Genomic DNA, 27521 nt, shown 5'->3' with positions numbered 1-27521 from the left:
GAGAGAATTCCAGCAGGTGACTAGGAGGGAGACTGGTACAGCTGAAATGAAGTAAGGGAGAAGGAAGAATTGTTGGTGTTGAAGTTAGGAGAGGATAATAAAGGGTCTTGAACAAAGAAGTGACATGTTTTGGTTTTAATTTTTTAAAGATCTCTATGGCCTCAGGAAAAGACTGAAGGAGAACAAAGGACCAAAGCAGGGAGACGAGTTAGGAGGCCATTGAAGAGATCCAGGTGAAAAGTGGCGATGGCTAGGATGAGTATGTCAGTGGAGTCGGTCAGAAGTACTTGGATTCTAGGTATATTTTGAAAATAGGATCAACAAAATTGGGTAACAGATTGAATATGGAGTGAAAAAGCAAGAGGAGTCAGAGACCCAAGCTATTGATCTGAGCCACTGCCAGGATGGTATTATCAAACACTGAGATAGAGAGGAATGGGGGAAGAATAAATTTCAGAGAGATTAGGAGCTTGCTTTTAGGTTGTTTTGAATACTTGTTACACATTTAAGTAGTCATGCTCTGTACATGTTGGCTGTTTGAATCTGGAATTTAGGGGAAAGGTGTGGGCTGAAAATACAAATTACTGAATCATCATTTCAGTGTCTGAAGCCAGTACACATCTCTTTGTCATGTTTTTCTCATATTCTGACTTAATGTCTAACTCACCTGGCAGCAAACTCCTATAGGGTAGTTTCCATGTCTTACCTGTTGTATTCTCTGTATCTAGAATAATAATGTCAATAGATGTTGACAAATAAAGGGAAAAAATGGGTAAAAGAATGAAAAAGAGCTTTATATACTGTGTCAGTCAGTTTGGATTACTCTATTGCCTATTAAAACTAAAACATTTAAGATTTCTTAGCAGAAGCTTTACTTGATTCATCTGTAGATTAGGATGATTATTTTAGTAACTGTGTAAAAGATGACGCATAGTAAAGAACTGCAATTTCCCAAGGGTGAGGGGCTCAGTAAATGAGGACAGTGAGAAAAGTAGAGATGTAGTGTAGACTCATGACAATAGATCATCGAAAGACATTGCCCCTCTTCCTCATAAGGGTAACATGACTTTTCTGCATGTTGAAGAAATCATCCTTCAGATATGTGTTATTTATTCAAGTTAGACACGATGTGTCATATCTCCATTAAAAAAAAATTAAATATATGCTTTCAGTGAGGCTCAGCCTGTTTTCCTGTTTTTGTTTTTTGTTTTAGTTCTGTTATCCACCACTGCCCAAACACATCCTGTGCATTCATATCACTGAACCTTTGCTCCTACTGTTTCTTCTGGATAAACTTTTTCTTCTCCATGACACCCATATGATAATATTCAACTCCATTGTAAAGTTGCACCTGGAATGGAATGTCACCTTTCTTCTCACTCCCAATCAAAAGTCCCTCCTCTGTGCTCCTATTGCATTCACATTAAACTACCATTTTGATATTTATTATGTTACATATGGCTAATTTAAATTATTGTTAGTTCCCAAACTTATCCATCTTTAATATAGCATTTAATATATTTTATTGAATTACATATACATATTGTTACATAGCATGTATATTCACACAATATATTTGTATAACAATTCTAAAAATATTAGGATTTGCAAATATACATGTGAATATATACTTAATTAAGTCTTAGTGGCATCTAATGCAGATTTAGGAAAGGGATAAAAGTGATCATAAGAAAATGAAAGCAAAGAAATGAAAGGAAAATACAAGGCAGAATTAAACAGAATTAAACAGAAATGAAGGTAGTTGAAGGGAATTGATCCCCTCGGAGCACTGCTTGTGAGTTGAATAGTGTGCTGAGGCGCTGTAGTGTGCATTGTATCATTCAACCCTGTAACTGCAGTTTACCTTTGAGCAATGTGGATTTGAACTGCACAGGTCCACTTCTAAGCAGATTTTTTTCAGTTACTACGTACTGCGGTACTACACAATCCATGATTTGTTGAATCCGTGGACGTGGACTGGAGGATATGGAGGGCTAACTATAAAGTTATCCTTGGATTTCTGACTGCGCGGGGTCGGCTCCCCTAACCCCTGCATTGTTCAAGGGTCTGTTGTACGCACTGAAGTAGGCATAATCATCACATTTGAAATCAGGAAACTAGATTCAGAGGAAAGAAAATAGGAACTGTGAAGAGAAGTTTGAAGAAAAACATTTGTAAAGAAAATGATAACTTTATAAACTAACCTGAAAACATACGTGGAAAAAAAACATACAGAGATTAATGCTCAAGTCTGTGAGTAAGAGAGGAAATAATTAAGAAGTCATGGAGATTTGCATGGCCAGAGTGGATATCTCGCCATTCCTCAGTATGGCAATCTTCAATTTCTACAGCTTTCTTTGGTACATTGTTCTGGTGGGTCATATTTTGTGTAGATTATCTAAAATTAACATTATGCTGTATGCATTATCTAAATACTCAACAAGGCGGATTGCTCAGGGTGCATGCATTTATTGCCCTCTGTAATATTTCTAAATTATGCTGAGGGAGATCTCATATATTGTGTTTGTTGGAAGTATTATCTAGGCATATAAATCATAAATGTGAATTTAAATTTTGGAAGGCTTCTGCTGAACAACTATCCACTGGTGTTTTAGAGTACAGCTGAAAATAAAGTGACTTCCTGTTGATTGATTGTGTAATATTTATTATGATGATGTGGTAAGTTTGTTGCTAGTATTGTTTGCTACCCGTGGCTTTAGATATCCTTATCCTTTATCACTTACTTTTTGGCAGGTGGAACAATGGTTTGCTATTACAAAATTTCACTCTGTTTACTTTAAATAAACAAAAACCACGTTTGATATAAAAGATGTTTCATAGCAGACGCTGGATAGATATATTCAGTACTTTTTCATGTTTCTTGAAATGAGAAATTGATTGTCTTTTTAAAAATGACAGCTTGCTAAACCCCAAGGTAGCTGAAATTAGAATAACACAATCATCCATCTGTTGTTAACTCCCTCAGGATTTCAGTCCATTATAAAATTAGCAAATTTGGAAAAATCAAATTAGTTTGGTTGTTTATCCCCTTAAAGAAAGAGGGAAGAACAAACAGATCAGTTCTGCACATTTGCAGTTTGTAAGTCCGTGCAGGTATCCTTCCAAATCTGAACAGACATTAACCATTTGTCAACTCATTTCCCTGGAACGAGTTGGGGATTTTTTCCTTCTGTAATTGCTTCTTTGAAATGATGAATTAAATAGTCCTTTCAGGGTGGTAAATACCATAATTTTATCTCTTTTCTCTTTATGTTGTTAATCAAAAGGTTAGAAAAAAATCCCAGAAAATTTTGCATTGTTTCATCTTTTGATTAGTGAAGTATTTTTTTTGACATTTTTATTGATTTATAATCATTTTACAATGTTGTGTCAAATTCCAGTGTAGAGCACAATTTTTCAGTTATACATGAACATATATATATTCATTGTCACATTTTTTTCTCTGTGAGCTACCATAAGATCTTGTATATACTTCCCTGTGTGAAGTATTTTTAAACTTAATATATGCAGTTAAACACCTATTATACTTTGTTTGGATGTTCAGCAAATATGCTTTTTTTCTGTCTTACATTTATGAAGCATGTTTGTGAGTATGCTTGGTAATTGCAAGAAGGTCTATAATATGAATGACCTTGTCCCAAAAAATGATGAATTAAATAATTTTCAGCATATGGTAAGAAAGAAAATAAACAAATGGGTTGGCTACTTTGTTTCAGGCAGTGTACGAGAGGTTTGAGTATGCTATTTGAATTGAGTTTTTGTTAGTGATGGGTTTTGTTGTATGTGCCAGAGGTGTTGAGTGGAAAGAGTGATCAGTGTTGACTAGTGCCATTAGGAAGATTAGAGGAGGAAGCAGTGGTAGAGCAGGAGGCACTGGTGCTGCCTCCTGGGCTATTACAGCTGAAAGAAATAGGAGAGGGGAAGAGTCTTGCAGACAAGGGCAACTGTATAATCAAAGACATGGAATAGTGATGCTTTTTTCCAAATAAAGCTGACTGTACCAATTAGGAGGCTGAGACTCTCAGTAGCTTATTAGTCACAAGGAATTAAATTTTATGGCAGTAAGAATTGAATAAAATGGATAGATAAAAGCCACACGTTAAAAAAAGAAGCAACAGAACCTTCAGGCTTACTTTGGGGAAGGAAGGAGGTAGGAGGATGTAGACTGACTGGTTGATTTTTGGAGGGGTGGTGGGAGTTCTCTGACTTTACTACTGACATAGCAGGGCTTCAGGAGACTCAGTAAGCAGCCATGCTGTAACTGTTTCTCCAATAGTGGTTTTGTCCTCTGGTGAAGATATGCTTTACTCTTCTGAACATTTATTTTATTTCTTCTACTGCTGCTCTACGTGCTATACACATATAGAACAGAATGTATTACCCCAGTGAGTGATTTCAGTCAGTATGAAGTAAATGTCTTCAACTCATTTTCTTCTGAGACTATTATGTTTATAGTTAAAATGATTGGTTATTTCAAGTAGTTAATGTTAATGCTGAGGTTGAATTAGGCATTATTAAGTAGGGTAAGTCCAGTGCTATAGATATCATTGTTTGACCTTTATTCAATAACTTACTTTGTTATGCTTTCACAGTGACTTTGGGGAATGGAATTATATCATACATTTGTCACTTATTTTCAGTACATAGAAAATATTTTTAAAGTTCATATCTATATCCATCTCTACCTCGCTTCTAGTTTGATATGTAAAGCAGTTTCTGTTGTTGTTTATTAGATGTTTGTTCATTCATTAATTCATCTACTCACTCATTCACTCAATGCTTATTAAGCATCTATTCTGTATGCCACACACTGTTGTTCCCATTTCAGTAAATCACTGTTACCAGTGATACATCAGAGTCCCCTGAAAACATCCATTTTTATCATTGAATTTTACTTACTCATTTTGCTCCATCATTTTTTATTCAGGAAGATTTTAATTCCTACTTCATAAGTTGTATTTACTCCAGCTTAAATGTAACAAAGATTATTTCACTGAATTTTTGTAGTCTAAGATCCATTTCTACTTGTCAGGTGGTCATATTATATGTCAAATACAAATTTAAAACTGAAACTTCTTTTAAAGTATATACCCATCAACCATTTTCTGACTTCTTTAAGAAACTTTTCATTTCTTACACTTTGTTTCAATGGACCTTTATTCATTCTAAAATAACCTACATCCATAGCAGATTAGTGATTTTTTAAGTGGATATTTGATGTTTGTTTTAGTATGCTTAATACCTCATATATTCTCATTTAAAATCCTTTTTGGAGATTTAATTGATACCTTCTTAAAAGTGAAATTTGTGTAGCAGGGTATCACTGCCCATTTGTAACTATGTCTAAAGTCCAGTTTTATTCCTTTAACTATGGATCTCAACTTTAGCACACAGGAGTTAAGCTGTTGAGGTCTTTGCAAAAACAAAGGACTGGACAGTCACCCTCAGCAATTTCATTCAGTAGTCTGGAGTAGAGTCTGTTTATTTTTACTTTTAAAAAGCTTCTCAGAGGATTTTGATATACAGCCATAATTAGGAACCATTATCTGTTGAAATGTACAGGGTTAAATTTTTATTCTGAAGATACAGAATCATAAGCTTTTAGAGGGAATAGACCTGGGAAATTATTCGTATAACACCAGAAAACTTCCTCTTAGGCCAACAGCTAGACCATTCTGGAAGGACTCTATTCTTCCATGGGGAAGAACTAAGAACCTGAACCCTGTACATTTAATGTCACAGTCCCTTTGGACAAATTCTGTGACCTTGATTCTTAAGTGTATTTCATTCTTCACTGTTATGGAAGCTAGAATCTTCTCATAGAAGCTACCCTGATGTGTAGAATTCGTGACATTGGGAATGCCCATTCTTAGCACCCTTTGTCCACGGCATACTCTGCCTCTACTGTTAAGATATCTATCTGCATGATACTTTCCAGAGGGGAAACATACATATTATTATGAGCACACAGATCTGCATATTAATGAAGACATTTCTTATGTTTCATAATCTAATTTTATATGTACTAGACTTCTAAGTGTTATATCATCCAATATAACTTATAAATATATAAAACTGCTCTGGTTGTAATCATTCATGTTATTATATCACATTATGATAGTTGATTGGTAGGTCTGTTCCATATCTATTGGCATATATAAAGTCAGAGTGTCTACTTTGTTGAGACTAAATTTTATAAAATCAGTCAATGTCACCAGCACTAAAGTTTTGCATTATTTAAACTTAGGAAACTGAAGTATAATCAGTCATAAAATATAGAGTCACCAGGAGCAGATTCAGAAACTGAAAAAGAACTCCCTGGTCACTATCCAAATTAATTTAACCTGAGTGTTGTAATGGACATTGGTAAAGCTGTGTTTAAATTATGCCTGAATAAAAAATAGCTGTTGATAAGACTAAGAACTTGAAATTATAGTGAACATATGAATGATGATTAATAGTTTTAAATATTGGCCATTATTTTGAGAATGAGAATAATTTGTGATATGTTTTTGGTACCAAGTGATGGAAACACCAAAGTTTGTTTTTTTTTTTTTTTGGTTTAAGAAGGAAAAGAGGCAGAATCATTGGCTCATATTAATGGGGTACAGCTGTCCTTAGCAATTTGTCTCCTTTCTGTTCCTCTCCCTCTCCTTGTAGAGTCGATTCATTTTTTTCTCTACTGGGGACATAGAGTACCTCATAGCTCTGTGATTAATGGCGAGGGCATTGTGGGGGGTAGGGGGAAGACCATCTTCACTCCAGTTTGAAAACTCTGGAGAAGACATTGAGTAATCTCCCTTGTTCAGCCTTTGGCTAGGAGAAGTGCAGAACTGGTATCCTTTTTCCCTAGGGACGGAAGGTACATCTATTAGTGCAGTAAGAGTTACAAATGGCAAGGGATTCTAAGCTATATAAACTATAGCATAAATGGTATCATTATAGGCAAAGTTTAACAATATTGCTAAGATTGTGTTCTGATCTAAATAAGTAAAACTAAGATATAGCTGATCAAGAAATTAACTGACACTGTGTTTTAAAATTTTCATTTATTTTTCTTTAAGAAAATTACCACTCTAATTAAGTGGTGACCAACCAGTCTGGTTTGCTAGAGCTGAGAGGGTTTCCAGGGGCATGAGACTTTAAGTGCTAAAACCAGTAAGTTCTAGATAAACTAGGGAAGTAGGTTACTTTCTCTAAGAGTGCTGAAAGATGTATTATTGCTGATTTAAAGAGTAGATGTTTGATAACAGTGATTTTTTTTATTTGTTCTTCCCTATCTCTGCAGATCTCAAGTCTACCCGTATTTTAAGGGTCAGTTTAAATGCCTCTTCTTCCTAACTCTCCCTCTTTTGAATTCATATAATTCTTTGTTTGTACCATTCTTGTTCCACTTTACACTTTAAAACATCTTTATCAGAGTTATCTGTATACAAATTTTACCTCTGATACTACATGAAAAGTTCTTTTAGGGCATGATGTAGGATTTATCTTTTATCCCCTACAGATTCTAGCATGGTACTCGACACTTAACCTTGTAAGAAGGGGTTTATAAAAAGGAGTAAGTTCATGAGTTAAGTAAATATAGTATTAATAGTATCAGATCTACCAGTGTGTAATGGGGAAAAAAACCTGCTGATAGAAGATTCAGAAAACCTAGCTTTTGTTTTTCTCTATTGCTAGGTAACTTTATGATTTTGGACAGTTCCCTTATTTGTGTGTGTGCATGTGTTTCTTCAGTCATAAATAGAAAGTTCCAACTAGACCCTCATTGCTATCTAGTGATGCTTTTGAGTGATCACTCTTAACTTGATCATCCAGTGTTGTCAAAGATTAATCCAAACTTTCAACCTCTTCTGTAGTCCTCTGTACTGTACAACCCCTTCTTAACTTTTGGTAGATGGTTACAACTTGTACTTCACAAAGAATCTGTCTACAAGAAGAAACTTGCTCCCTCCACTTTCGTACTTGCTGTACATTATACAGAGAATAATACTAATTATTTCTTGTTGACACTCACATTTAAATCTTTAAGAAGCAAACAGCCATACTTACTTATGTTTGTAATTCAAAGTCTTTTGTATGCATTACTTGATGAAAGTACAATATTCTAGACCACTTTTGGGTTAACAGCTTTTGTGTTCTGAGAACCAACTAAAAATAGATCACTATAAAACTGTGATTATTTGTTTTGTGTTATACATGCTTTTAAATGCTCTTTATGGGAGAAAAGTTATTTTGTAAAAAGTTTCCTGTTAATTCCTTTGAAAAACATAACTGACAGTACTTAAAAGAACAGATTCATCAGCGTGTCTTCAAAATTTACATTAAAATATGTAAAAATATTGCTTTCATCAATTTTCAATTAAAATGTGATTATTATGCAGACTTTTATACATTTTTATAACCCTGTGTTCTATTGTTTTTAGCTATTGATGCAAATGTGAAGAATGAAAGTCTTTCATCTGTGCAGCAGCTTGGCATTAAAATGACCGTCAGGTATATTACAGGAAAATATCTCCCTTGTGCATTTCTAAAATTTGTTTTATCTAGCTGATATGTACTTAATAATATTTAATTTAACCGCCAACTATTTTGTATACTTTAAATGCAGAGTTTATCATTCAGAAAATAGTAACTTTGTTTTGAGGATATTGGCACATGATTAAATTACTCCTGCAGGTAAATCAGTTACGGTTCATTATTATTTCAGAGGCTAATTACAGTGATTTAAGGCCTTATGACTCTCAGGTTTTTCCAAAAATAGCATTGTAAAAATCAGCACATTGGTAGCACAATCATGCCATTTTCTAAAATATGATTAGTTTTCATTGTCAAGCTGTGGTTATGAGTACAAAAGTACCTTAACAATAGGTGCAGAAGTTAAAATGAATAAATCAATTATAGTAGTTTGAATTTTTAATAATCACATTGTAATTTTCAAGTGAAATGGACAACCTGAACAGACTGGGAGTTAAGGACTGAGTCCTTGAACCACCCCCTCCCCACACACACTTTTCTTGCTGATTAAATGGGGATCTTGACAGTCCCATTCTATATATTTGAGTGGGTCATCTTCAGAATCAAGTATAAAAAAGATGCATATGAAAGCTTTTAAAGGGACAGTTTTTGTGAATTAATAGCATTATAATAAAAACCACGATAGTGATTCTAGCTCACCCACCTGTATCACATAGGACGTGTAACTCATTATGTTTTGTGATCCTGTGCCTGCCTTTTATTTTGTAATGACCTATTTCTATTCTAAGATGGAATCTATAGATAATACGAGCAGGCTAGTCACAAATTTTTTTTAACTCAAGATAATGTTTTATTGTTAAGAAATAAATGGAAAGTGATTTATAATGAAATGTTTCTATACAATTACAGTATGAGACATAGCTGTCACCCATAAAGAATTATTGTGGCTGTGGCAGCTGCAAATAGAGACTGATTTTATTTTGGTGCTTTAAATATTGCAAGAGTATTGCTATTGGCAAAGTGACTTTGCAAAATGGTAAACAAGTCTTAGTAAGGTTTCAAGCAAAGCAAAAGTACTGTCTTTTGCTAATATATGCATGGTCTCATTCAGCGTATAATAAAAAAATAAGATAAATGTTTCTTGATTTTATACAAAACAGAATTAATTTCACATAATTATAAATAGCTTTTTCATCTATGCAAGTAATAGGCAGGACATTTGCAAGTTGTTACTGTATAGAACTGACTGTCCCACGTCTGATCTCCTGGCCCTCACTCACCAAGTATCAGTAGTGCCCCCAGTCACTATGACAGTTAAAAATGCCCCCATCAGTTTCCAGACTGGCCCCTGGGCCACCCTCGTTTAGAACTACTGGACTAGATGAACTCTAAAATTGCCTCTAGACTTAACATTCTGTCAGTCTAGCTTGTCAGCATTCCATATTTTAGATTAAGTTCAGGAAAAAATGTTTATAATTTACTACTCATCTACAGTATCTATGTTTTATTCTCTCATTACAATTTCATTTTCCTTTAAAGTTATTGGTATTTACTAGATGAATACTACTAATTCAAATATATCATAATTATCCGGTATATACATTGAGTGTTAATCTTTCTTAAGTGCTCTGTATAGCATAGTTAGGCTAAAAGTAGAAGTTTGAAAACTTAAAATCTTGAGATCTCAAGAGAGCTGCACTTTGATGAATTAAAAAAAAATGAGTTTGCAATGCAGGGCCAGACATTTTTCATTTGTGTGTTTTCTGGGTTTTTATGATAGGTATGGCAAGTTCCTCAGCCTGTTAAAAGATGGTGCAGAAAATGATCTTACCTTGGTTTTAAAGCATTGTGGGAGATTCCTGAAACAGCAGCGAGCTTCTGTAAAATCTTCTCTTCATATCCTTTTTGAATTATTGACAGTACTTGATTTGGTCTATCTTCATATATTTTTCAGAATTCTTTGATGGAGTACTTTAACACATTCATAGTAAAATAGTACTTTTATAACCTATATTAGTGATTTATTATGATACATCTGTATAGCATTTTATTCTATATTTCAAATATGTACTTTATTAAACTGAGTAGTAATTACTAAATTCAGTTTTATTAGTTGAATCTTAAACTAAATAATTAAAGTTATTAGAAAATATGTTCAGACATATATAAGGAAGTTTTAAAATAGATTAAGTCAGAATAATATCTAGATTTTGTAAATCTAGAATAAGAATAAAACATCCATTTTTTGTTTTAATTAGTCATCTTTCAGAAATAGGCTTTGACCTGAAAAAATGTATGCAAGTCATTTGCATTACTGAATTCTAAAAAGTATGTATTTTTTTAATACTTGATTATGCTAATAATCTGGCAGATAACCTAAACTACAGAAAGGTTGGTATTATTGTGTTAATGACTTGAACAGTGTATTTCCAGAAAGCAGATAGGTTTGTCCTCCAGTAGCTGGTGCTTTTCGCCTCCACTGTCAGCAAATAGTACATTAAAATAGTTACTATATAAGTAATTTTGTTATTAATTTAATTTTATATTAACAGCTTATAAATTGGTTGAAGACAAAATGAGAACTAAGTATCATTAATATCTCTTTCCTGATAGAGATCCTGGAAACGTGTATTTATGAAGTTCTTATATTTAACCTTGTAAGATACTATACAAAGTTCCTTAACTGTGCCTTTCAGTTTGCTTGCAGGGGAGTTACACTGGCCATGACTGGTTTGTATCTTCTTTGTTCATGATAATGCTGGGGGATAAAGAGAGAACGTTGCGATTTCTTCAGCAGTTCTCCCGGCTTCTGACTTCTGCTTTCCTTTGGTTGCCAAGACTACATATTTCTGTAAGACTTTTTAGTCTGTTTTTAAAGGAGTGTTTTAAATTTTAAGGAAAATTCTATTTAAATTTATTGGGATCTTGTTATTTTATTTGTAGAGCACTCTATAATAATTTATTCTCATTTTCTAACTGAATGCTTTTTTGACTGATTCCTTTTGAAGATACAGATTAAAGGTTTTCTCAAATTATTGTTGTAGTAGCTGAGTGAAAGATTAATAATAATAAATGCATTATTAAATTTTAAACCTGTCATTTAGTAAAGTATAAAATTCCATATGTAAAAAGAGAACTATTGGATGGATATTTTATTGCTTTGTTAGAAAGAATCTCTGGTTAAATTGCTGTTTAAGGAAATGGTATATTAAGTCAAAATTATATACATATTGTATAGAGGAAAAGCACACTAATTTTATATACATTTTGGAAATCTCTGATGAGTTTTGATTACGACATTACAGTGTATTCTTAAAGGTTTTATTACTAGTCTGTGAGATGTAAATTTAATTTAGAATTAAGTGCATGCCTCAATTTATTAATGTTTCCATATTTTGTTTTACTTATTTACTTACTGCATTTGAGACCTCCAACATGGGGAAACTGTCAATTATAATAAGCTATGTCAATGCTCCCCAAACCTTTTCCATGACATGTTGTACTTGGACAACAGAATCACTTGGCATCCAAGAAAAATTTGTTAAGGAGGCTGGAGAGTTGTATCTATATATCTATATTATATATGGATATATCTATATAGTTATATCTATAGCAAGTTAAATGAAAGCATTTATTATCATATGCTTTTACAATATATGATAAGAAGAATAAAAGCAGAGCGCCAAGGAACACATTAAATATTGAAATTTTATCCTTGGAATAGCTATAAGCAATTCCAGTGTAAGACTTTCTATCTTTCGTATTTTACCATAATGAGAAATTTGTTTGTGTGAACAGGAGGAAGCAAAAACGCAAAAGAATATGTACTAGTTTTTCTCAAATCAGTGGACCTGTTTTCCTCTGTTAACCAAAATTTGAACAGTTCTTTAAAATTTACATGAAGTTTTAAATATCTTAAAGATTTTTCACTCTTGCATTTACAAATGTAATGTTAAAAATTCTTTTGATAATAAGTATGGATTTTTAAGTCCAATCACACATTTTCATGTCAAGTACTTAAAAATGATACCTACATTCCACTAGTCTTAACTATTCTACTTTACTGTTCAGATTCTGACACTGTCAGACATCATCAGTGAATTGTTTTTAACCATAACTTTATGAAGTTGCATTTCTGCTTTGACTATAAACCTTTTCCAACACATTATTTTTAACACAAGAGCGATGTGTTCTAATAGCCTTTCTTCCCATAAAACTGAAATCAGGCAGGACTTTAGCAGCTTTGATGTTATTAGATTTACCATTTTGATACCATCATTTAATATGGAATATAGACCTGTGAATGGAATGGAGTGACATATTACTCAGGGGTTTTAGACCGAAATCTCGATGTAAAGCCTTGACATCTTTCTGTTGGTGCAGTTGTATCGTCAGTGACGACTCATGCAGTGCCTTCTATAGTATCATTTTTTCTTTTCAAGTACAAATATACCAAGTTGAACATGTTATTGCCAGTAGTTTGTTTTACCGCTTCTTTGTAAAGCAAATAACATTCTGCTAAGATTCCTCTTCAGGGATTCTATTTATACTGCATTTATTGAGATTTATTCTCTCCTCAGTGTTTAACGTTCTACTTTTTAACTTCCATAAAGTTTGGAGTAACTTGTTCTGCCACTAGATTAATTTTGAAGTTGCAATATAGACAAAATATTTAGATAAGTTTGCTTGATTGTTTTTAAATTAGCTGCATATTCATTAATTCTCAATTTCTCTCTTTCATGCAGAGGTACCTACCTACTGACACTATAGAATCTGGCATTCATCCAGTGTATTTCTGCAGCACTCACTACATTGAAATGCTACTGAAAGCGGAGGTGCCACTTGTGTTTTCAGCTTTTCACATGTCTGGTTTTGCACCATCACAGGTAATCCATAGGAAGTAGCATTTCTTCAACTCCCGGAACCTCAGTGTCTTTAAAGAAAATTACATTCTCAGCAAATATAGGAAATACATTTAAATTAATCACATCATTTTTGTAAGCAGTCATACCTCTAAATGTGTTAAATCTTTAAACTGGGGTTTTTCCCCTAGGTCTATTGTAATATATAGATTTACACTATAGTAGATCCTGGCATTCACAGGTTTTGCGTTCATTTTCAGCAATTCAAGACAGGCATTTTGAAAGTTTATGACATGTAGGCTTGTTAATGGAGATAATAATATCTGCTTGATAAGTCTTATATGAGGATTAAGGGAGGTAACTGAGGACAAGAATTCTTATCTAAACTGAACATCTGGTATGTGAGATACTGTACCTTATCTAACAAAGCCCAGCTCTCTGCTTCTGTTGGGATCTGGAAGGCTTAATGATTTTCTTTTGAGGGCCTGGAGTTGTACATGTGATCAGATGCAGTAGCTACAGATGTCTCCCTCCTAGTCCTTCATTGGACTGATTGTTTCTACCCTATGTTATAATGAGGCTAAATTTAATATTTGATCCAGTATGATCAGTGTCCTTATAAGAAGAAGTTTAGACACCAGTCATGAACAGAGGAAAGACCATGTACAAACATAGGGAGAAGATGACCATCTATAAGCCAAGGAGAGAGGCCTCAGAAGAAATCAGCCCTGCTGAAACCTTGATCTTGGACTTCTTCAGAATTATGAGAATATAAATATCTGTTTAAGTCACTCAGTCTTTGTTATGACAACACTAGAAAACTAATACACCATGTTAAAGGCAGTTAAAAGCAGAACCAGCATCCCCCAAATTGAATCAGGATATAAAAACAAATTTTAGAAACTACTCAAAAGTATGTTTTTAAAAGGTCAAAACAATAGAACAAAAAAGGAAAATTTGTGTGTATCTTATATATCATGACAAATTGAGATTAGCCACCATATCTGTTCCCATTCCTTACTTCCCACTCCTCAAAAACTTTATAGGGAAGAGAGGGTCATTAAAGGAAATCTTTCCTCAATAGTAATTTGCAAATCATAATTGAAAATGAAAATATTGGAAAGTAATTAATTGTCTCAGTTTCCCAGGACTGTGGTATCAACGTACTACAAACTGAGTGGCTTCAAACAACAAAAATATATCATCTCAGATTTTTGGAGAATAAAGCATCAGAATAAAAATGTTGGCAAGGCTTTGTTCCCTTGAAGGCTCTAGGGAAAGAACCGTGTGACCCCTCTCTCCTAGCTGGTAGTCTTAGATATTTCTTGGCTTATGGATGCAGCTCTCCAATCGTGTCTTCATGTGACATTCACCACGTGTGTCTTTTCCGCGTCTTCCCTCTGTGTGTGTCTTTGTGTTCAAATTGTTCAGTTTCCTTGACACCAATCATACTGGAATAAGGCTCACCCTAATGACCTCATTTTAACTTAGTTATCTCTGTAAAGATCCAGTTCTCAAATAATGTCACATTCCTGAGGTTGAGACTTTGACGTACTTCTGTGGGGAGACACAAAAGTATAACATTAATGAACCAAAATATTAATGACAATGTTAATCATTGTGTCATTCTTACTGTTTTTTTTTAACTTTTCTGTTTCTTTTCCCATAATGGGCATGTATTGCTTTTATAATTTGAAAAATATTATTCAAATAGTAAGATAAATGATTTTTATAAAAGTCTCATTTTTGATGTATTCTCTATATTAGTGCTCAGTTTTTATATTATGTAATTCTAGTTGGTTTAAATTGTTTTCTGAATCAGCAAGAGCCCATTTGCATTAATGTAACATTTAGCAATCTGTCATCTGCATAATTATACATCTGTGATCATAGGTAGGGTAGAAAAAGCTCCCATCTCTGAATTAAAATAGTCTCAGCATTTGTTGTCTGTAGCGATCAGACTGGTATTGAAGGTAAGAGGAGGATAGTATGAATAAAGGAGGCATTTAGCAATAGGTGTATCAGCAATGTGAACACTGTCAGTTACCCCCAGGTCCTGAGTCCTAAGGCCATGAAAGTTTTCTTACACATTAGGCAAACAGGTGAAGCATCCTTATTAGGCTTCTTATACGTAGAATGTCTTTCTATTTTGATTAAATGCGAAGCTCTTCACTGGTTTTGTGTGCATTATTGGATGCTGCTTTTTAAAAGTTAAATATAGTTTCATAAGCTTTCTAATGAATTGACTTTTTTTTTTCCCTAGATTTGCCTGCAATGGATAACTCAGTGTTTCTGGAATTATTTGGATTGGATAGAAATCTGCCATTATATTGTTACTTGTGTTTTCCTTGGTCCTGATTATCAAGTGTACATCTGTATAGCTATATTCAAACATCTACAGCAAGACATTCTGCAGCACACTCAGACTCAAGATCTGCAGGTGTTCCTAAAAGTAAGTAAGTTTATTTCTAGAGGAAAAATGTTGGCTGAGAGTTAATTGCCAGCTCTAATGGGGTACCTAATGCCAGATACTTTTCTAGACACTCATGCGGTCCTAAAAACAACCTAGGTATTATCATTCTCATTTTAGAGATGAGGAAACTGAAGCACCGAGTTAAGTTGCCCAAGATTATACAGCTAGAGAGTGGTGCTGAAGAGCAGTGCAGCTGGTATATGAAGTTAAACTGCCTGGATAGAAAACTTTGCTTTAACCAGTATGCTGTGCCAAAAGGCCTGTTTTTTTATTGTTTTGGGGAAATTATTTGGTGGATAAAAATTGAAGTTACTGTGTTAATACATAACTTTGATACTTTTACAAAACACTTAATATCCTACGCCTTTATATTCTATACTTTTTAAAAAGTCACCACCATATATATGTTAATATTTTAAAGCAAGATATAATTATATTTGCTTACTTTCTCACAATAGTGTGACTTTTGAAGCTCTGGACTTTAGGGAGTACAAGATATATAAATACGTCCTGGTGGGTGATCCTTGACAGAAATCCAACTTTTTTTAAGTTAAAATATTTCCTTGAATTTCCCTCCTCCTGATATGAATGCATACGCACATGTACACCAAAACCAACATTGGTCATGTGCTTGTTTTTTCTAGGTTGACAAATAATTTCTAAGTGAGTCAGTTTTATCTTAATTCTTTACCATTAGATACTTATCAGAGTTATTTTTCACTTGATGATTTTTCTGTAAATAAATGTCATTGGTCTCTTAAGATTGCCAAAATATCGAGCATTTTTATTTCCTAAATACTGAATTCAAAAGGTCTCAAACTTCCTACATATATCACTAGACTTATGACCTTAGAAACATTCTTAATGAAAAAAATTTAAGAGGACAGTGGTTGTACATGTAGAAGGAAGATTTAGGTAGGGGAAAAAAAAAATAGTGACCTGCAAGAGGAAATTTGGAGAACAGGGATAGCTAAGTAAAATATGTTGAGGACAAAATGTCCATTTCTTTTCAGTAAAGGACATTTCATCAGTTGCAGGGATTTCAGAGTCCGGAATTTCCCCCAGTCTTACATTTAAATATCACCTAACCTGTAATTCTCTAATCTCTTATCCACTTTAGTTTCTCTTACAGTGTTTGTCACTGGCTGAAATTATTTTATATATGTTTTTGTCAGTCTTTCTCAGTATGCTGTATAAGCTCCACAAGGACTATAATCTTGTCTATCTCAATTACTAATGTATTTTCAATGCCTCAAATGGTACCTGGCACATAGAAGGTGCTCAGTGAATACTTGTGATAAAGTAAACAAAGAATGTAAATAAATACAAATGGAAAGATGAATGAACTTAGTTTTATTCACATTGAATAACAAACATTACTAACTTCTTCTAATTGTTAACTTATCTTCATTTCCATCAGAAGGATGTCTTTATATTTAATCATCTTTAATCTGATTAATGTTGACTGTTGCAGTTTCAGCTCTTTCTTGACCACTACAGGGAAAAATTATAATAGGGTTTACAAATGGTGAACTCTTCAAATATGTACCAAAGTCTGTTTGCTCTGGACATAAATGCTATCAATTTAAAACTAAAGAATTTTTAAATGAAGGAGAAAAGATTATGTTTACTATCTAAGTCCTATTTAAATTACTAAAATTTTAATTGAATTGGCAAAAAACATGGGCAAAGAATTAATTTTAGCACTTGTCTTGAAACTAACGTTACCACTGATCTCTTTTGATGGACAGTTATTTTTCTGTGAGATAAATTCCAGTGTATTTTTTTTAAATATGCATTTACATATCCCTGTAACTACTGCATTAAGCTCTCTGTTATAATGTCTTCTTTGCAAAGTATGTAAATATATGTACACTATTTTTTTACTTATTCACATATTAACCAATGATGAAATTTCAATTAAGGAAGTGGTTTTTATTCTTCCTTCTCTCAGAAGATGCCCCAAGTCAGAAAGATACATAATTTTAAAATTCCTCATTATACTATTGTTATTGGGTTTAAACCTTGGAAATTATCTTTTATACTTTCTGATCCAAAGTCTCAGATCTGTACAAAAGAGAAAAAAGCTCATAATAATTCTCCACATAACTACATACCACAGCCATGATAATATTCTTAATTGATTATGTGTCATTCCCTGACTCTCCATATTTAATAATGACTCCTCCTGAGAGGAGAGAGGAGGTAGAGTAGAACAGGGGACTTTTTATTGTATATGTTTATGTGGGCTTTTTCATAATTTTTGAAGAATGAACCCATACTTCTTTTATAATAAAACTACTTTTTAAAAGGAGTGTATTGAATCATTATATAAAAATGGATAGAAGAAGCATCTGACTATGGTAAATAAGTTCAAATAATCAGGCTCAATTAAATTAGTTTCCAAAATATTGAAAAACCACAAACATGTTATGTTTTCAACTATTACCAGTTATCCTGAGAAACTTTCGATAATGAGATGGTTCCAGAAGACTGAGAGTATGCAATTCGTTTCCCAGTTTACATTTCATATATTGTCATAAAGGGACATGATGAAAGCATTGCTTTAGGAATAAGAATCTGTCTGAAGCATGTAGAATAAAGACAATATCAACCTGTTTTGTATCTATTTTGGTTTAGGCTCAAGATTTTAAATCAGGTAATTGAGTCTGGATTCTTTGCCTGCATTTCTGATAGCCCACTGAACAGTTTTTCATGATCAGTATATTAAAAAGACGACTTGGAATTTCTTAACCCAGATTTACTAAAAACAAAACAAGCAAACAAAAAAACTTGTTTTTTTTTCCTCATTTGATTAAATCACTAAAATATTAGATGAATGCCATGGGTATAAATTATTCAGCAAAGTGTATTGTCTGAGTTTTTCACAATATCTTTTTAGACATAACAAAGATAGAGGTTGGATAATAACAGCTAAGTACATTATTCCAACAACCCTGTGGTGATTGATAGATTAGTACTGAGCTAGACGGCAGCTTCTAAAGGTACGCTGAAGAGCTTCGTCCTTGGACCTAATGTTTTCTGTGACAGACAGTGGTTCAGAAAATCTATAGGCACAAACTTCCAGAAACAGAAGCATCATCCAACAAAATAAATATTCTCAGTATCTCAACAGAGTTGAAAAGTGTAAAGTTGTGTTTTTGTTGTTTGTTTTTAGTGGAGCATTCCCTCCCTCCCTCGGCCTTGCCTTCACCCTTCTCACCTTCTTCTTCATGTACACACACACACACACACACACACGCAACAGGTTTAGGGAGGGTCAGTTTAATAGTTCTTCAGAAGACTCACTGTTTTAGCCAACTGGCTTGTATTCCTTTTTGCGTGCTAATAGGCTAGCAGTGATGTTGGTTTTACTTTGTGGACTCAACCTGGGGATAAACTTCACTGAAATGCCAAGCTAAGAAAAGATTACCTTCCAGTGAAAATCAGGCTGTGAAGACTCAAAATACTTAAGTAAAATGCTTCAACTAAATCTTTCATATTATGGCAAAATCAATTTATAATTGTGAAAAAAAAATCAGGTTAATTTCAACCCATCAGTAAACTGTCAAGAGGAATTTTTTTGTTGTTGCTGTTACAGCTCTGTTTAGCCGAACATGTTGACAGGGTAAGAAATGGAGATCAGACTGAGAAAAACCAACTGTATGCTAAGTTTTTAAAAGACCAAAGTATTTATAGAATTAAAAATAATTCACCATTTGAAGGAATAGATACAACATGCTCAGTAATATGTCAGCTATGATTTTCAGTTATGTTTTCTGCATTGTCTGTATATCATTTGAGTCCATCTGAAGTCAAATTCTGGCTCTGTCCCTCTGACTGTAAGCTTGGGCACCTTGCTTAACCTCTCTATGCCTCAGTTTTTCCATTTGTTTAATTGGGTGTGAAGTAATACCTATCACATGGAGTTGTTGAGGAATTAAATGAGCTGATATTTGTAAAATACTTCTAGAACATTATCTGGCACATAACAAGTGCTCAAGTTAAAAAAAAAAGCCATTATTTGAGTTTCTATTTCCCTGTTCCATTCTTCTTATTTAGGAAAAAATATGCAGACAACACAACAAAGGAAATAGGATTTTCTCCTGAGTCCTTTGCTGGACTATATACTTTTGCTCCTACTTTTTTTCTCCAGCTCTTGTGACATCTTAGTGTTATAAAATATCATAGTAATACCCAGCATATACTTCAGATCTGTGTCAGGAACAGTCTCTTACATTGCATCTGATCAAGACCTACTCCCCCATTTACCCAGCCAAAACTGAATCCTCTCCTTAATTATCACATATGCCTTGTACCCCTGAACTGAGTTAAAACCTATCCTAAATGTTTAAGAACTTCATATTCTATCCAGAACCATACACTCCAGACCCATACACTCTATCTAAACTATCCTGATCTTAAGGATCACAAGAGTCTTTATTAAAACTGATGCACTGAGATTTCTCCCTAGTTCTGCTAAAACAGAATTTTCATGACAGAGTCCTGAGTTGTCAGTTGTTGTAGCTTGCAGCTTTTATAATATGTAAAACTGTTACCTTTGGAGCTTGAATCCAGAATGCCCCACCAGTGATTCAGCAGTTTTAGGGGATATTGAGTCCAGGAATTTTTAGTTAGACCAGACACCTCAGGAGTAACATACTAGAAGAAACATGACTTGCAGGTTGTTGGTATTTCTACCACTTTGGTCAGGAAAGAAGGTCCTTTTTCATGTGATAGGTAGGACACAACACACAAAAGGTCACATCTAGCAAGGGTGAAGAGCAGAGCTAAGTGCCCAAAACTCCGTCTTCTTTGGGGCCGTCTCCTTTGGGGTGAGGTCATGGGGCCTTGGGTTGCCCCCTAATGCCTGTGTTGAGTCAGAGGGGCTGGTTTGATGGACAGAAATGCTGGCCCATCCTGCAGTGCCCTAAGCCCCCTAGGAAGGGGCAGGACTGGGAAGGGGCAGGGCTGGGAAGGGCACTGCTGGTTAGGGTAGGTGCAGGGGGATGCCGGGCAGCAGCAGGTGAGGAGCCCCATGTGCCTGCCCCCCAGATTTTGAGGGCCTCTCCTTAAGCTGCCTCTAACCCCCTGGGGAAAACCAAGCAAAAGCACTTTCCCAGGCCAGGCCTCTGCTGCTCCCCCTGCTGTGTTTTTCCCCTGCTTTCACAACCTAAAGGTCTTATATCCATTAGTTCTCCGGGGAGGCAGGAGGTCTGTGGGCTTTATTCATTGCTGTCCTACAGTGTCCAGGACCACTCCTGCTGTGTGCTAGGTGCTCAGTAAATGTCTGTGGGCTAGATGAGTGAACTTTCTATGTTTAAAATATGTAGATAGATAGATAGCTTCCTATGTGAGAGTTGACATTAATACAAATTCTTTAAGTGACCTCAGAGCATATTGAGTCCTACACCTTTTGTGGTAAACTTATTTTATATACCTCCTGATGGTTATTAATAAGAATTGACTCTTTGTTCCAGTTTAATCCACTCAAAGTGACATATCTTACTTTTTTCCTCTGTAGTTTGTAAAGAGCTATTATATTTTTATCACCTTTTAAATGCATTAATAATTAAATATTTGGGAAAGAATATATCAGAAAATACCTAAGCTTGGTCCCGAAGTCATAAAACTAAGGCATGTCATAGTAGCGTACTTCATTTTTTTGTGCTTTGTATCTTTTTACCACCCTGAAAGGCCTTATCTTCAATTCAAATTCCAAATTTTCAGGGCTTGCAGTAGCTGTAAAAACATTCTGCTAGAAATTGTTTTTGAAAGCTTTGTTAAAAATAATGTTTGAAATTATAGGTATAGCTTAATTTCCATAATAGGCATATTCTTGAGAAGTTGCAAGAAAGTACAGTAATAGTTTAGTATTTTAAGTGAACTGTTCTCTTATATTTTTGGTAAGGAGTTGAAGAGCAGAGACTGGAGTCAATAATCCTTAATGGGCCTGTCCATGCTTAACATTTAACAAATTTGCAGTGCAATCAAAGCAATCTAGCTCAACCATTTCAGAGAACATATGTTAATAAAAATGTTTTTATTATTATGACCACCATTAACACCTTGAGTGCTTACTGAATGCCAAGCACTGGACAAAGGGATTAACAGGTATTGCCCATTCATTGCTCATCAACTTATTCAACTATTGTGTAACAGCTGTGTTTCAGGCATTGTAGTCACAAGACAGGCCATGGCCCTGCCACATTGACCTCATATTCTACTGGTAGATAAATAATGTGTGAATAAATATGTAATATTTCAGGTATTGCTAGATCTTACTATAAAGAAATTAAATATTGTAAGGGACTCAGTCAGATTCAGGGGTGCTATTTAGATAAAGAGTCCAGTGAAGGCTACTCTGAGGGGGTAGGCAGAGACTTGAGTGAAGCAAAGGAAAAAAGCAATGCAAAGACTTCTGTGCATAATCTCTCTAAATAGGAAGAAAGACAAATGCAAAGGCTCAGAGGTAGGAATGAGTGTGGACCACTTAGAAAGTGCAGGATGACCACTGTGGCCAGAACAAGGTGAGGGAGTAAGAACGGTCAGACGACATAAGGCTTTATAGTTCATGGTAAGGAGTTCAGACAGCACAGTTTATGTTATTATTGTCTGCAGTTACACATGAAAAATCAAGGCTTAAAGAATCTAAACTTTCCCAGGTTCATACATCTAGTAACTAATACAGGGGAGTTTGAACCCTTTTTTGGTCTGAATCCAAATCCTGTGCTTCTTCTAGAATGTCATTGACTAGTCTGTTTCCCTTTTTTAAAAAAATCCTAAATTCAGTGGATCTTTTAATTAAATACTCTTGATAGTAAAATAAAACCAGTGGATACATACTTGAAACTAAATTCTGTACACATAGGAGAGAGAGAAGCTATGTGTATGCCGTATCATGTAATATTGAACACATATGCAGCATTGTGGCTTAGGATGGTAATTTTTAATGCTTTTTGATGATTTATCATTCGAAACCAAACTTTAATGAAGAGAGCAAATCATTGAAGGTATACTGGTTGAAAAGCCATTAGGTACAGAAAAGAAAATACGGTATGCTCAAAATGAACTTCTTAATCAAGACATAAACTACTCCAGTAGTGACTTAGTGAAAAAACAAAACTTGAGCAAATAGAGCACTGTTTATATAAAATGAGATAGTGTTACCTTATATAATGACATGTCTACCAATTTAAAGAATAAGGGGATTCATATTTTTATAGAGTCCAATATATGCAGATCTATAAATGAAATGATAATAAAGCAGTATTCTGAGGAAATGGTCCTTTATAACTTGAATGATAAGCTGGCTGTCTAAATGGTCATAATTACAAGGAAAAGTTATCCAGTAAAAAGGCCATTAGAGAACACTTATGATAAAATGAAAAATATTCCACTTTGAAGTGAAGTGGAATTCAGAGATTCTGAAATTTTATTCAGAGTTCAAATTGCCTGTGAATTTTAAATAATAAACTATAGCATTTAAAAACATCCCATTTAAATGACTATTTAATTTTTCTCTTATAAAATAAGACCTTAATAGCCTTATTTGCCATTTTTATGGGTGTCCCTTCAGTATAGTTATCAGAGTATTTTCTCTTTATTTTAAAATTAATGTCTAAGATGGAAGTCATAATTCAAAAAATATGTCCTCAGGAAAAAATATTTAAACCAAGTAAAAGCTATGGTTCTCTATAGGTAGTTTTTATTTTTAAATTAAAGTGGAACAATAATTAAAATATATTAAAATATATTTTGCTTATTTTCACCCAGAATTATTAGAGCTATTGTTCAAATACCATCATCTCCTATTGTAATTCACATTTAATGAACAAGCATTCTTCTAAAACTCATGAATATGTACTAAAACATTTTTTTTTGCACAAGGTTTTTTCCCCCTCTGGTTAGTATGACACATTACTATAATTCCTTTCCAACTTAAGTATAGTTTTAGTGAAGAGGTGATTAATGCCAAATCACAAGTAATTTGGATGAAGAGAATAGATAAATTCATAAATAGTTCCATGACTATCACAATAACTGTTTATAGTGAATTCTTGAATAGTAATACTGGTCTTATTTCAATCCTATTTCTTCCCCAAAGAACAAAGTGAAATATGTTTGATACGAGAGAAATTGACAAAAACCTAGTATTCTTGCTATTCATAAGATGAACATCTTCCCTTTGATTCAGTTGCTTATACTTAAAACTGGAGATACAGTATATACCTCAGCTGTTAATTTTTAGGACAAGGACTTTCTCATTCATCTTTGTGTCTTCAGTATATAACCAAGAACTTTACATACAATAAGGGGATCAATGAATTAATGAATGAAGAAATGGATATCACAGTTATTTAAAGATGAAGAGTAGAGTTCCAATTGTTATGTTGGAAGGTTTTAGCTCTAGTCTTAAGGGTGTAATGTTATCCATATAACTTAACATCATTTGGTTTCCTTAGTTATAATATCAGCCTTATAAATCAGTAATAGTTTTTTTTTAAGTACCAATTCACTTTTCCCCCAAATTACCCAGATTTTAGGTGATATGTGGCAAGTAGGTGTACTCTTCTCCCAAGTTATTTGCAAGCTGTGAACTATTACTAACCTCGTACAAATGATTGGGGGGAGGTTGCTCTTTAAAAGACACTTTATTATATCCACAAGAAATAAAATCCCAGAACTACTGTTAGGCACATAAATACAGATCCTGTTAAATATTTAATATCAAGCTTGTGCGACTCAAGCGTGGTTTTGAGGCCAGCAACTTTGGTGTCTACTTTCCTGTCTGTGCCATGGCCCGATCATGCTGGGAGCACAATGACACTGTTTCTGTTTTATTTCTAGCAGCTTTGTTTCATTTAATGAATACAGTTCTTTTACGCTACACTTTTCTAGACTGAAATCTAATTTGGTATCTGTTCAAACTCTGTTCACTTCATCCATTACTTGTTTTAACGATGAAGTTCAAGTGTAGACTAGTGACATCTGAGGCCCTTGAACACATTCATTCTTCCTGAGATTTTTGTGACATTTTCCTAGCTACCTTACATTGATTTCTCTCATCTACAAACTGATTGTCTCTAACATAATATTTGGTGTATGATAACATATTATCTTCTGATCTTTTGAATTGCTCCTGTTTATTGTTAGCAGCTTTTGCCTTTAAACTATAATCTCCAGAAAAGCATGAACTGTACAGAATTCCTTATAACCTCTCAAACTTCTAACATAATACATTACAGTGAGTCAAGGATCATGTTTCTTTTGCAGAATTTTGTTGTTGTTACTTTGAAGGGGAAGCATTGCATAGCTAGTATTTGAAAATGCTAAAAGGAATAGTCGTAAAATTTCCTAAAAGTCTCTAAGATTCAGAATGGATGCTCCTACTGTTTTACATTCTTGAGTGCCTCATTTGGGACACTAACCATTAATTCCAAATTCGTACAGACATGCATAGTACCAACATTATGAGTTGCAGACTGTTGGAGATTTTATGAATAGCTGTAGAACAGATATTTCTTGCAGTATTATGGTACCCTTTGAAAAGCTTTAGAGCCATTACTAGTTACAAATGTGAACAATCATTCTATAATTGAAACTTTACTACATCTAAAATATTAGGAAGATTTCATTATCTAAGATTTTGGTTTTGTTGTTGTTGTTAGCACTAAAGCTTTTTTGGTTTTGTAAACAGACAACCTTGTTTCACAGGGACATGATTTCTTGCTATCATATACATATAGCCTACTAAATAAAAAGCAGTTGCACATTTACTAGCAACATGAAACTGCCATCTAGAGCTGCAAAAAATGATACATCCACTATTTAAAATTCATTAACTTAGAATTGCATGTCTTTACCAAAGCAAATGAACTTCTCTTTATATTTTTTTGACAGGAAGAACCACTGCATGGGTTTCGAGTGAGTGATTACTTTGAATATATGGAAATTTTGGAACAAAACTACCGACCAGTGCTGCTGAGAGACATGCGGAACATTAGAGTGCAAAGCACATAGATCATAGAACACACAATTTAATTTTATGTTTTATTTATTTTTAAAGAAAACAAATGGACTTGACTGTTTTCTATCTGTGTCCATAACAACATATGCTTTGTGAATATACAATATTGTAAATTGTAAATCATTCCTGAGAGTTTTGAATATAATAATATATTCAAGTATGTATCAGCTCAATATGTGATATGAAGTGAATTCATTTTTCTAAGTTTGTTGTTTTATAAGGTTGTTTAAGAATAAGATCTGTCTTATAGTTCTTTGTGTTTAAGAGTTAGTCTTAACATTTCTTCCTTCCCTAGATGAGTAAAACATTTTTTTCAATGAGTTTGGAAAGTAGCAGCAATATTGTAAAAGTAATTGTTTGACCAGCGAGAGGGAGTCCATGTAAACAAGGAAGATAACTGTCTTCCTCATTTTTTATGTCTTCACATATAAAAGAAAATAGACAAAGCCACAACTGCTTATTTTACATACGGAGGAACAAATGATATTTATCATAGCAAGTAGTATGAAAATTATTGTCCTCAGACATAATTGTTTTTCTAGGAATTGCTTTTGATACCTATTTCAATTTATAATTTTTCAGTGTGAAATGTAGTCTCCACATGGTTCATTTAAAAATAGATTGGTTATTTCATACTGATAAGCATTTGACTCTCATTTGTTACGCATATTCCTTACTGATAGGTTTAATTTGTCCTGAACTTGAAGACGTTAAGGAGAATAGATCTGCAAATTATTTTAAATGACTAACAATGTTTTATTCTATTTAAATACAAGGCCCAGCCAAATGAGATTAATACAGTATGCTAGGATCTATTTCCTTATAACTGTCACATTTAATATATGAATGATAAGACACAAAATATTAATTTCAATTAATTTATAAACAAGTTTTAAAAATTATAGGTAGAGATTGTTTTATATTCATTACTTATGTTTAAATATAAGTCAACCACTCAAATCATTCTGAAGCTTTTTTTTCTTTTCAACCAAAAATGGCTTATCCACAAATTCATTTCTCCTTTAGTATGATGAAACAACTGGTATCATACAATTTTTAGTTTCGTGATATTTAGGCAACTGCAAAATCAACCTTCCAAAATCAGGTTTTATGCTGTAAATGTCAACAATAGCTTCTCGTAATGGTGTTCCTAAAGGGCACTGAAAAAATTGAGAAAAGGAAATTGAGCAGGTTAATTTGACATATTGCTCACTTTAGCTCTGGCTGATATGAGTTAGGTGACAGAGCCCTAGGTTACTCAAAACATCAAGTTTTGTCTACTTTCAAACTTAATTTTGAAAAGCTGTTCCACAGAATCTGTAATACATGTTTATGGTTCCATTTCTTCCCATTCTGTTTCTAAGTTATAGTTATTGGTCCTGAGAAAGTTGCAGCTTTCTTTCTTTTTAAAAGCTCTTACATGGTAATTGGAAATACAAATAGAGAAGAGCTATAACTTAATTTTATAATATCCATTGGTGATTTTGATTGGAAATTGAAGTAAGACCTAGATATTACATTTTGGAAAAGTGACTTCAGCTGGAACAAGAAAGCTTTCATTTTCCACTTGACAAATCTGAACAACGACCTAGCAATTTGGTGAAATAAAATGTAAAATATAGTAGTTTTTGTAATTGCCATTGTGAATTTTTTT

The 27521-nt window shown here is 33.7% G+C and overlaps 1 protein-coding gene across 4 annotated transcripts in view; it reads left to right on the top strand.

The window, feature by feature from the left end:
• The window catches only part of TBC1D32 (TBC1 domain family member 32), a 131438-nt gene extending 105398 nt beyond the window's left edge, over positions 1 to 26040 (top strand). For 2 of the 4 annotated variants that reach the window (XM_072965806.1, XM_072965805.1), the window contains 6 exons: positions 8451 to 8520; positions 10283 to 10398; positions 11199 to 11353; positions 13248 to 13388; positions 15628 to 15816; positions 25741 to 26040. In XM_072965806.1, coding sequence (XP_072821907.1) covers positions 8451 to 8520; positions 10283 to 10398; positions 11199 to 11353; positions 13248 to 13388; positions 15628 to 15816; positions 25741 to 25860 — 791 coding nt within the window. In that variant the 3' untranslated portion in view covers positions 25861 to 26040. Of the gene's footprint in view, positions 1 to 149; positions 299 to 8450; positions 8521 to 10282; positions 10399 to 11198; positions 11354 to 13247; positions 13389 to 15627; positions 15817 to 25740 lie in introns of those variants that run through there. The other 2 variants (XR_012074970.1, XR_012074969.1) reach the window with 2 other exon arrangements.
• Positions 26041 to 27521: the final 1481 nt, after the last annotated feature.

This window comes from Vicugna pacos, chromosome 8, assembly GCF_048564905.1.
Source record: "Vicugna pacos chromosome 8, VicPac4, whole genome shotgun sequence".
NCBI lineage: Eukaryota > Metazoa > Chordata > Mammalia > Artiodactyla > Camelidae > Vicugna > Vicugna pacos.
The sequence above is the reverse complement of the archived record's forward strand: the minus strand, read 5'-3'. Positions and strand labels throughout refer to the sequence as shown.